Here is a 12,309-nt window from a genome sequence, read left to right as displayed (position 1 = left end):
CGTGGATGTAGTACGATTAAGGCTAAAAGGGAGGAGATTGGGAGAATGTTTGTGAGAGGAAAGTTGGATGTGTTAGCTTTGAGTAAAACGAAGATTAAAGGGAAGGGTGAGTCTATGTTTGGAGGTGTGAATGGAAGATTGTTAGGTGTTGATAGAGGAGGGGCAAGAGAGGGTGTGGCCTTGTTAGTGAGTCCGGAAGTACAGCAGTGTGTGACTGAATGGAAGGTGGTGTCATCGAGACTGATGTGGGTGAAAGCGAAATTTGAACGTGATTTGTGGGTGTTTGTGAGTGCATATGGGCCTGGTAGTGAAAGGGATGAAGAAGAGAGGGAGTCTTTCTGGAATGATGTTGAAGAGTGTCTGCAGAGTTTTGGAGCGAATGTGAATGTGGTAATGATGGGAGATCTGAATGCTAGAGTGGGAAATGTACCAGTTGAAGGTGTAGTTGGTATGCATGGTGTGCCTGGAAGAAGTGAAAATGGGAAACTAATATAAGGATGTGTGTTGAGCGAGAGGTGGTGATTGGAAATACGCTGTTCGAGAAGAAAGATATTTAAAATACATGGGTGAGACAGGAGGGTGGAATGGTTGTTGATAAAGCATTGATGGACTATGTGATTGTGTCTAGGAAGGTAATAGGAAGATTATTGGAAGTGAGAGTTCTGAGAGGGGAGGGTGGAGGTATGTCTGACCACTACCTGGTGGAGGGAAAGTTAAGAGTAGGTAAGAGATGGATGAGAGCTAGGAGGGTTAGGTGCGGCAGGGAGGTTTTGAAAGTGAGCGAGTTGGATAAAAGAGAGAAAATGATAGAGTATCAGGAGAAATTGAAAGATGAGTGGAACGCAGTGAATGATCAGGAAAATGGCAGCGTGAAGGAGGAATGGCAGTTGAGTGCTGTGGTGGGGCTTGCAGAAGAGGTGTGTGGTGTGAGACGTGTGGGTGGTGGTGTAAGAAAAGGAAGTGAATGGTGGTGCGAGGAAGTAAGTATGGCTGTGGCTGAGAAGAGATTGGTATATGAAGTGTGGCTGCAGAGGAAGGATGAGGTGTCATATGAGAGGTAAAAGGAAAAGAGGAATAGGGCGAGAAGGGCTGTGCATGATGCTAAAGTGCCAGCAGATGAGAGGTGGGGTAGGTTGCTGACTGAGAATATTCAACAGAATAAGAAAATGTTCTGGAAGGAGGTTAAAAGGGTGCGAAAGGGAGAGTCTGGGAAGGAAGAACAAGTAAAAGCAGAGGATGGAAGGATGTTGAGATTGATGCAGTAAGGAAGAGATAGGCAGAGTATTTTGAAAGACTGTTAAATGTAGGGGAGGAAAGGGTGGCTGAGATTGTGGCGGATGGAAGGGTGCAAGGAATAAATATGTTGGGAGAGTTGAATGATTCTTTGATCACGAAGGAGGAAGTGGAGAAGGCAGTAAAGGAGATGAAAACTGGGAAAGCTGCAGGTATGGATGGGTGTGCTGTGGAATGCCTGAAGGGTGGTGGAGTGACTATTGTTGACTGGTTAGTAAGATTGTTGAATGTGTGCTTTGTGAAAGGTATGGTGCCAGTTGACTGGGCAAGTGCTTGTGTGGTCCATTGTATATAGGCAAGAGTGATAAGAGTGAATGTACTAGCTTTTGGAGTATAAGTCTGTTGAGTTTTGTAGGGAAGGTATATGGTAGTGTTAATTGAGAGTTAGAGAGGGTACAGAGGGAGTGATTGGTGATGAGCAGTGTGGCTTTAGGAGAGGGAGGGGATGCGTGGATCAGGTGTTCACTGTGAGACAAGTGTGTGAAAAGTATTTAGCGAAAGGCAAGGATGTGTTTTGGGCATTCATGGATTTAGAGAAAACTTATGATAGAATTGATAGGGAGGCTTTGTGGACTGTTTTAAGATTGTATGGACTTTATGATAGGTTACTAAAACGGGTGAAAAGTTTTATGTAAATAGTATAGCGTATATAAGAGTGGGAAATGCTGTGAGTGATTGGTTTCCTGTGAGAGTGGGGCTGCGACAGGGATGTGTGATGTCGCCTTGGTTATTTAATATTTATACAAATGGTGTTGTAAGGGAGGTGAATGAAAGAGTTTTAGGTGGAGGTCTGAGTCTGGTGAATGTTGATGGTGGAGAATGGAATCTGAAGCAGCTGCTGTTTGCAGATGATACTGCACTGGTGGCTGATTCAGAGGAGAGATTGAGACCGTTGGTAGAGGAGTTTGGAAGGGTGTGTGAAAGGAGGAAATTGAAAGTAAATGAGAATAAGAATAAAGTCATGAAGTGGACGAGGTTGGTAGATGATAGGGGGATGAATATAGTTTTCAGTGGTGAGTTGCTAGAGGCTGTAGTGTGTTTTAAATATTTAGGGTCACGTTGCTGTGGATGGACGAATAGATGCAGAAGTGAAGTTTAGAATGAATGAAGTAGGTAAGGTGCTGCGAGGAATGAAAAAAGTGTTTAGATGTCGTTTGCTTAGAATGGATGTAAAGAGAAGGCTATAAGAGGGTGTTGTACCGACTGCGTTATATGGGGCTGAAACATGGAGTATGGGTGTAGCGGAGGAAAAGTTTGAATGTAATGGAGATGAGGTGTTTGAGGAGTATGTGTGGAGTGACTCGTATGGCTCGAGTGCGAAATGAAGAAGTGCGAAGGAGAACTGGAGTTGTTTGGGAGATGGCTGGTAGAGTTGAGCAGAGGGTGTTGCGATGGTGTGGGCATATGGAGAGAATGGATAATGAGCAATTGGTGAAAAAGATAACTAGATCTGATGTGAGAGGTGTAAGGCTGAGAGGGAGACCACGAATAGGATGAATGGACAGTGTGAAGAGAGTGCTGGATGTGAGAGGGATGTCTGTTTAGCAAGGAAGAGTGGCTGTGTGTGACAGAAATAAATGGAGAGAAATTGTGAATGAATAAATGATGACTCCTCCCTGACGGGATATTCTCCCGCATTTGGTCTGATCAGCTAGTCAGGTCAGGTGCGGGTAAGGGAATGGGTCTATTATGATGTGGCAGGGGTAAGCCAGATCTGCTGTCGAACCCTGCTGCGGATGTCACTAATTGCACTGCGCAGTTGACCCTTGTGCGGTGTGGTGCGGTGAGGATCTGTCCCTTCTCCCCTTTGGGGCTAAGATGCTAATGAATGTGTTTGAATGGATGAGAAAATGGGGAGTGTGTCGTCCTGTCTAGACTGCCTCCCTTTCCTTGGGGGAAGCAGCCTAGGTATATAGACAGACACATGCTAGATATATTTATAACCATAGTATTACAACACTGGCATCCAAATAGTGGTGCGTTCATTCATGTGAGACACACGGGTATCCCGAGTGTACAGCTCCATCACCACTTTGGTTTGTGACGTAGGCACCACGTGACGCCACGTATGGGGAGGAGGATGAAGGTGGAACCAATTGGCCCGTTCATGATGATAAATATTTAGAGAGAATAATCGTTCTACTTTACCACTCTAATATTAAACAAACATTGGTTGCGTATGTCAAAACAAACTTGTTATAACCTTTAATCTCATATACGTTTAATACCGCAGCCAACCGCCTGCCCCCTCCCCCCTCCTCCTCCCATCTGACGTCCCACCTCGTCCCTCCCTTCCTCACCCACCACCATCCTTATAACTCCCACACACCCCTTCCCCCTGTTCTGCCTACTGTGGTGTGAACCTTTAACTCTCCCACCTGCTTCGGATTTAGACTTCGACGAAAGTGAGGTTCACGGTGAGGGATGACTGGCATGACGGCATTTTTGTGATAATAATGCTAGGTTGCGGGGAAGCTGAGAACTCTACGGCATATCTCTTGAAAACTGGTAAATGTTGTTTGGTTCACGACAATAGTCGAACCAAATAAATCGCTACCGATACCAGTGTGTCACACATGAATGAACACACCACTATTTGGATGCCTATGTTGTAATACTATGGTTATAAATATAACTACAAAATGTATGACATATAATACGTTTACTTGCATGATATTGATTGGAGACCTGTTAGAACTGCACACTGCCAAATTACCAATGGGTTTTTGTCCGAACAGCCAACTGAATCTCGGTCAAGTTGATAGCTACCACTGTCACCAGATAAAACACCAACATGTTAGTGGACTAGGTGGCCTCGAGTCATCTGCTCGCAACTGTGCATAGAAACTGCGTGAATATAAGATTTTAACTTTGAATTATCAGAAAAAATGGGTAAATGTATAGGGAGTTTCCATAAATGGTTTGATACTGTCATGTGTACAGATGTAGTCTATTAACTAAATGCTTTTATTGAATATGTAGTTGAACTTGATACTGTATAAAATTAGGTCTGACCATTTTAAAGTCCCATATATAGGTGGGAATAATGGTTGGTATTTTTCTTCCAGCTGAATGGAGTACCATTGCCGGACTACAGGCACAAATTCCTCCTGAGTGGGTTTGATCAAGTAATTAATACGTCTGTAGCAATAGACTTCCTGGCTGTGGATTCCCTCGATCTCCATGCATCCATGAGTGGCATTGATATAAAGGGTGAGTAAATGTTGGTAATGGAATGAATTAGGTTTAAATGTTAAGGCTTGGTTCAATATACTTTTTTTAATGGTTTACCCTTGCTGAGCTGCAGACCTTATGTGAGGCACAATGGTTTGCTCTGGCCAAGCTGAAAGCCTTATGAGGTACAGTTTACATGGGTTATAAAACAATAACTCTGGGACAGTAACCTGCCTCATAAAGAATTTGCCTGACAGAGGTTAATAAGGTGGTGAAGTAGGGTTCGTCTTTCTTATGAGGGTGAGTGGACGATGTGGCAGCTTTTTCATGTATGCTAACACTGTCAAGCCCGAATCTGGTTAACCCTTCATTGGGAAGGTGTTTTTCTCTGCCGAATACAGTTTAACTAGAAAGTCTGCAATATTTTTTGGTAAACGTAGGGTATTAGAGAGGGTTTTCTGTTTGTCTACTGTGCCATGAAACATAAAATTCCTAACTACTGAGGTCCAGGGCAGGTTGTCAGGCGCACAGTTAACTTTCGTACGGCCACAGCGGATGGTGGTTGGCAGTGAATTAGAGGGATGAATTCTCTTCCTTGGTTGCAGTGGAGCAGCCATACTGCCATTATAAGACAAAGTGGATACCACTGCTGTGCAATGAACTTAAAAGGCTGTGTTAATAATACATTGGCTAAAGCACATAGTTAACCTTAATTGGGAAAGCGTTGGTCAGTGCACTGAGCCTGCATACTGTTCAACCCCTTTTAACACATCGTTTTGTCCATCATAAGACCTAACGTGTTAACCAAGCAATCTGCCTTACTTTTAACTTTCCTACTAAAAACTGACCACAAGTACGTTTTCTGCACGTTAGATATTCCGAACGTCTGTTATAGCCGCCGTGCACCGAGGATCGCTGCACACTAGGATCACATACGAAGGATTACTGCTATACAGATGATCCAGGCAACCAGTAAAACTGTACTGACGTTAAATAGAAATAGATTTCTGACAAGAGTAAGTATCTGGATTAAAGACTGTAAATGTTCGTTAAGTTGGTAATCTTTGATTATGAAAATTGAAATTCATATAATCCCATACTAATACTGAATTTTGTATAAAGCCTTGAGACATAAACGGAGAATGGTAGATTTCTGAGCATGCAACTGAGAGGTCAGCTAGGAATGGCATGTGATGTGACGAGGTAGATTGAAATGGTTATGGCATGTGGGGAGAATGGTGATATATGGGTGAATGTGGAGGGCAGTGCACAGACGTAAACCAAGAGCAAGAATGAGACCTTACAAAATGAAATAATTGAGGGAGCAGGTAACAGGTGCAGTTCATAATTGCATTTATATATGCTTAGATGTACCAGATGCATTATTGTGCGATTCGTATATGTTCCATAAGTTCTGCAGTAATTTCCCCCACATTGTGCTCGTATTCATATGCTTTTGCCTTGTTTGGCAGGTATACTTTATCTTTTACTCTTGTATTTTTCTCACCCCTTATACCCCAAGCACATCCGATAATTTTCACTTTGCCACAGTTATGGTCAGCGCTCTACAGTCCTCTTGTCATCCTTTTATAACGATCGAAACATTCTGCAACATATAGCCATTATAGTTGGTTCTTCAGTATCCCCTAATGTCTCTGTAGCATGTACTGTATAATTGTACTTTTTTTTGAAAATGCATACTCTTGATATACAGATACTTCAGTTAGTAATTTTCTCCCCTCGTTATTACATAATCCTAGTTTGTCTGACTGAGCAGACCAGTGGCTCCTACAGGCACAATACAGCACCTATACTGTGTGGGGAAAAGTCATCCCCTTGAGGTAGACAGCGCCTTACCAGAATCAGACAGGTTCTTAACATGGTGAGGTGCAGGGAAGTATAAGGCTGCTTTCACACGAGGCCACCGGTGGCCGTCACTGGTGGCCCAGTTTGAAGGGGCCGGCAACTAGTGCAGCCGTATGAAAGCTCCGATTTGAAAAAATGCTTTATGGCGAGTGGCAGCAACTACCAGTGGCGGACACTAGTTGCGCGAGCGAGCCACCGCCGGGAGCTGGTTGCCGGCCGGGCAACCGCAGTGGCCTCGTATGAAAGACTCCATTGCAAACTATGGGAGGCAACTAATTGCGGCCACGGGTGGCAGCCACCCTCGTGTGAAAGCGGCCTGTTTGACTTCTAGGTGGACGCTACAGCTGTACCTCCCAGTGTACCTATGGCCTCATCAGCACCTCCCCTCTAGTATTCCGTAATTTCCCTTAGTCGTTCTCAGGGCTATTATGAACTGTCTTATTTCGATCTACCAGCACAAACACTAACTCCCGGGCATTTGTCACCGGATGTATTTGGTTCCAGTAACGCTTTCCCCATCTTATCCCTTTGTAACAATGGTTGTGTGTGTTCTTACCTAATTGTTCTTACCTAATTGTATCTTTACAGGAATGAGTCAAGCTCGTACTGTCCCATGTCTTAAACCATATTTATCGTACATATCCTTAAATTTGTGAATTGTTTTGGCACACAATTTCATTCGGTAATGCATTCCATTGATCAATTGCTCTGTTTGGGAAACTGAATTTCCTTACGTCTTTATCCCGTCTCCTTATGAAGTTTTTTGCAGTGCCCTCTTGCTGATGCTTCTCCTTATGTTAAGTAATCATTTATGTCTATTTTCTCCTTCCCTGATATGCTCTTATATAGCATTATCATGTCACCTCTTTTTCCTTCTCTCCTGTAGTGTTGGTAGATTCAGTTTATTTAGTCTTTCTTCGTAGCTTAGGTCCCTTAAGCTTGGTATCCATCTTGTAGCGGCCCTTTGAACTTTTTCAATCTTGTCTGTGTTTTTTGAGATGAGGACTCCAGACTACTGATGCATATTCCAGGGTTGGTCTGATGAATGGTTATTATCCTTCTCAGCATGTCTTCATTTATGTATGTGAATGCTATTCTCATATTTGCAAGCAGTGTATACATGTTTCGTACCTTCTTGCTGATGTGGTCAGCCGGAGATTGTCTGTTATTGACAATCACACCTAGGTCCTTCTCTCTTTCTGATGTGTATAGGGTTTTATTTCCTAACTTATAATCCCAATCAGGTCTTTTTCCACTTTTACCAAACTTTATTACATGACACTTGTCCACATTAAATTCCATTTGCCATGTACTACTCCATTCATGAAGCTTATTTAATTCTTCTTGTAGCTCTTTACAAGAGTCTGTGTTAGTAATTCTCCTTTGTATTTTTGCATCATCTGCAAACATATTCAGATTGCTGTCATTTCCAGTGTTAGTTTATATCATTTATATACACTAAAAACATGATTGGTGCCAGCACTGAACCCTGTGGTACTCCACTAGTCACTTCTTTCCATGATGAGTAGTTTCCTCTTAGTACTGTTCTCATTTCTCTTTTTATGAGAGTCTTGCATCCAACAAAACAGTTTGCCTCGAATTCCTCCTTGATGGTACAGTTTCAATAAGTGTTTGGTGTGGTACTGTGTCAAAAGCGTTCTTGAAATCTAAATAGATACTGTCCACCCATCCTTCTCTTTCCTGTATTGTGTTTGTTACTGTCATAGTAGCCAAGTACCTGTATGTAGATCAAGCAGTATTGAGAGCCGCCATTAGGTGACTAAGGCCGACACATGCAAGCATGTTGGAGCCTTCAAAAACGAAACGAAAACTACGACTAAATTGTATCGAACCCTTTAGTTTAGTCTTTCCAAATTATTTGTTTGTTTTGGAGAGAGTTTTTCCCAAAGGACTTAGTCATCTTAACTCTTTCACGAGTAATCCCCCCCCCTCCCTTCATAAGAAATCTCCAAGGGGAGGGGGAGGGTGGAGGTAGCAAGAATACAAGAGTAAAACCCATGGAGTGGATGTTCATTAGGGTGCAGTTTTAGGGACGTTTTGATTTTAGTGTTCACAGTACTGTTCAGGAGCAAACCCCTTAATTTGGAATAAATAATTTAGCCTCGGGCCTCTGTGCACCTGATGGGATAACACCAGAATGAGGGATGGATGGATCAAACATTAGTCAGTCAATTAGATTAATCTTAAGGAACTGCAACTTGGATTAAGCAGGTTTTCTCATTGAACCTCTCTAACCAGATCTGATGCGGAAGAGTGTGAAGAGCCAGGTGGTGACAGGCCAGCACAGTTATGCCTCTGTGATACTTGGAGGAATTATCAACCCATCAAGCATTGATGGCTCAGTCATCATCAATGGAATAAGCACTTCAACCATAGTGAGGCGTGGAGGGGGAGCAGCAGCAGCTACAGTATTCCTGGGCACAAAGACGTTCAGTTCTCTTTCAGTTCTGGGCACAGTTACTGTTGGATCCCTCAATGGGGTAAGTTGTATTGGTTGCTACAGTTAATACTTAGTACTTGTATTAGTATCAGGAATTTCTTCGGCTCAAGAAAAGTTCTTATTTTGTTGCTTTTAGTACATTTTGTATAGGTATTAATGTTATAGTGAAAGTGAGAGATATCAGAAGTCCTAGTGTGTGTTGAACAGGGTGGCTATAGGAGTGGCAGAGGATGTGTGGATCAAATATTTGCAGTGTGACATAGTGGAGAAGGCTTGCGAGAAGGACTATGAGGTGTTTACGGCATTTATGGATCTGGAAAAAAAAAACATACGACAAAAACAGAAGGATTGTGGAAGGTTTTGCACATGTACGGCGTAGATGGTAAGCTGCTGGATGCCGTCGAGAGTTATGATGGTAGTGAAGCATGTGTTAGGGTAAATGGGCATCTAAGTGAATGGGTCACGATTAGTGTGGGAGTGCAACAGGGTTGTGTGATGTCCCCATGGTTGTTCACTATATACATATGGATGGGGTGATGAGCGAAGTGAAAACACGAGTAATGGAGAGAGGGATGACGTTGATAATGAATGGTGTTGAATGGAATATCTCATATTTGTTGTTTGCTGATGCTGTGCTGCTTACAAATACCGGACAAGAACTTCGTAGAAAAGTGCAGAGTTGTACTGATGTCTGTGAGCGTCGTGCCTCGAGAGTAAATGTAGAAGAGCAAAGTGATGGTAATAGAGAAGGTGACTCCCAGTGTGATATTAATGAATGGAGTGAGACTGGAATTGGTGAGTTCAAATACCTGGGCACAATGATAGGAGAGAGGGAAATGTGCAAAAGGAGTGGAAAGTAGTGACACTAGAAAGGAAAGTAGCTGGTGCTGTGAATGCCTTGTTAGAGGCTTGTGTTGCACCTGTGAGAGGCATACGCGAGGTATTGTTAGTGCCAGCTTTAACGTATGGATGGGAGATTATGGTGTGGCATGAAAATGAAATGTCAGAGTGAAAGCAGTGGAGATGGGACTGCTGAGGAAGGTATGTGGAGTACGAAGTGGATAGGATACGAAATAATGTGATTCGTGAAAGTTGCTGGGTGAGGAAGTCTGTGGACACCTGAATCGAAGTGTACTGAAATGGTATGGTCATATGGAGAGAATGGATAACAATAGTGGTGAAAAAGGTATACCTGAGTGAATTTGAAGGAGGGAGGAGGCAAGGTAGGCCAAGGAGGAGGTGGAGGCATATGGTGGACGAGTGTGAAGAAAAGGGGTTTTGAAATCTGTGATGCTAGGGAACTGACAAGATTTCGAGCTGGCTGGATGAGTGTTGTGAGAAGTGCATGATAAGGGATTTGGCACCCTTTTTTTAACGTGACAGCGTTCGAATTGACTGAATTGGATACATTTATGTGAAGCTACAGAACGTGGTAAAAATTTTTGGCGTATCAGATAGAGCCAGGATTCTGGGGGCTTGAACGATAAGTGAATAGAAGCGTGGCTCATTGGAGTGGGCAAACATAGGCTGTCTGGACGTTGCTACTCCTCACCCTGCCCTAGGATGGGAAAGGAGGTCCGGATGATGATCATGATGATGAATGTACTGTACGTTAATTTTTATTAGGGTGGCGTTGTTTTAGATTCATGGAGAAAAATGCACATAACTGATTCGTACAATTTAATTATAATTAAATAAAAACAGTAGCTGGACCACCTTTGACTTAAGGGAAGTTTCGCAGGAAGCTTGTTAACTTAATACTAAAATATTTCATTTCGGCAGAGGTCAACCAATATTAGGGAATCAAAGTCCAAACTGAAATTCACAGACACATCAAAGAAGATATCGAATATACCTTGGGCTGAGAAAGAATAATGCCCACGTATTCCTCCCTTGACGTTACGACGACTTAAGTGAGGGGGCGGTATGGGGATCCCCCATCCATTTGACCAAACTTAAAAAGGTGTCAAGCAAGATCTGGGCCCAGTAAAATTAGGGAGGATCATATGACTGTGGAATGTTAATGAAGGATAAAAGAAGATAAAAAGTGTTTTGGAAGGATGGTATAATATGACTGAAAGTGGACGTAAGAAAAAAAAAATTCAAGTATTGGTAATAGCACTTGAAGAAGGATCAAATGAGTGGATCTGTTGATGAATATTAAATAGCAAAGATGTATTAATGTAAAGTCTGAGAGGATAAAGCTAGTTATGACTGTCGCCTATGCATCATGTAATGACATGGAGAAAACAGGTTTTTTAATGGAGTGGTTGAGCATGTGCTGAGGTTGTGTTGGGTGATCTGAATAGAAGAGTCGGTGCAGGCTATGCAGATGTAACGATATATATATTATTTTCTGTATTTAAAGATTACAATCGACGGGTGTCTTAAGAACTTGTCAGAAAAGGAACTTGTGAATTATTGCTTCATAATGTTAGTTTGAGCAAAGTGCATAAATATCGGTGATAGACTGAACAGAAGTCATTAATAAATGGATGTGAAACTTTGGAATGACATGAATATTGTCAAAAGTGAAAGTAACTGACAAGAGGAGCATGTTGAAATAGGTCTGTCAAGGATTGTGGTCTTCCCCCCCCTCCCTTTATCCCGACTCGGGGCAAAGGCGTCATGACCTATCCCCAAAGCATACCCTTATGGCCCGGTAGTCCTCCTACGTTTCTACATGACATGATTAGACTGGATGGGACGAGAGATTTGTGACATGTGGCTTGGAAAATTTGAAGGGTAGAGGAGTGTGTAAAGATGGTATGGCCAAATAACAGCCGCAGATACAAAGTGCAAAGTGAATAGAGTCGAGTTTGTGGGCAAGAGGATGCATGGAAGGCAAAAATGGTAGACAACATATTGAAGTATGTATGGAAGTTGAAACTAAGGAACTGACATGGAAGAAAAGTGTGTGTGTAAAGCAGCACTTGATGGGACCTTTTTTTTTTTTTTTTTTTTTTTCAACGTCAGGTGATGGAATAGCTTGGGGGGGGGGGGAGTGTCTGAGGATAAAGTAAAATGATGAGAGAATGGACATGCCTCTTAAACGAAGAATGAGGAACATTTGCCTTGAAATGGACCTCTTCAACGCTTCATGGAACTTTTGATGTAGGGGTCGTCAGCTGTCCATCAGTTTTAAAGCCCATTTTCGCGGTGTATATTTTCTTGACTGCACTGACTTAATGTAGGACTTCTGGAAATCTTCTCACTGTTAACAGCTTGTCTGTCCTGAGCACGTGTTCAATTAGTGATTTTTCTGTTGATGTGAGAACCTGTGTGGCAGAATACCATCATACACTACTGAAGTTTTGAAAAAGCTTCTTAACAAAAATATAACAGGGGATAATTCATTACTCTCGTCGTTTTACTTCCCCGAAAACGAAGGCCGAATTTTGAAACCCTGGCACTTGTATAATTTTCGTTTTTATTGAAGCTGCTACAAAGCTGAGTTAAACCTTGCCTTCTGAAATGTTCGATATATACTGTACTTTTAGCCAAGCACTTGTTTT

At 42.4% G+C, this 12,309-nt stretch overlaps 1 protein-coding gene across 1 annotated transcript in view; it reads left to right on the top strand.

The window, feature by feature from the left end:
* Positions 1-12,309, top strand: part of LOC145415628 (uncharacterized) — a 181,227-nt gene that overhangs the window by 44,416 nt on the left and 124,502 nt on the right. Inside the window, exons 15-16 of the mRNA XM_080284849.1 lie at positions 4,362-4,506; positions 8,593-8,834. Of these exons, the coding sequence (XP_080140975.1) occupies positions 4,362-4,506; positions 8,593-8,834 (387 nt within the window). The remainder of the gene's footprint in view (positions 1-4,361; positions 4,507-8,592; positions 8,835-12,309) is intronic.

This window comes from Coenobita brevimanus, chromosome 103 (genome assembly GCF_032717465.1).
Source record: "Coenobita brevimanus isolate Jiangsu-jjx chromosome 103, ASM3271746v2, whole genome shotgun sequence".
Taxonomy (NCBI): Eukaryota; Metazoa; Arthropoda; class Malacostraca; order Decapoda; family Coenobitidae; genus Coenobita; species Coenobita brevimanus.
This window is presented reverse-complemented; position numbering and strand designations above follow the sequence as displayed.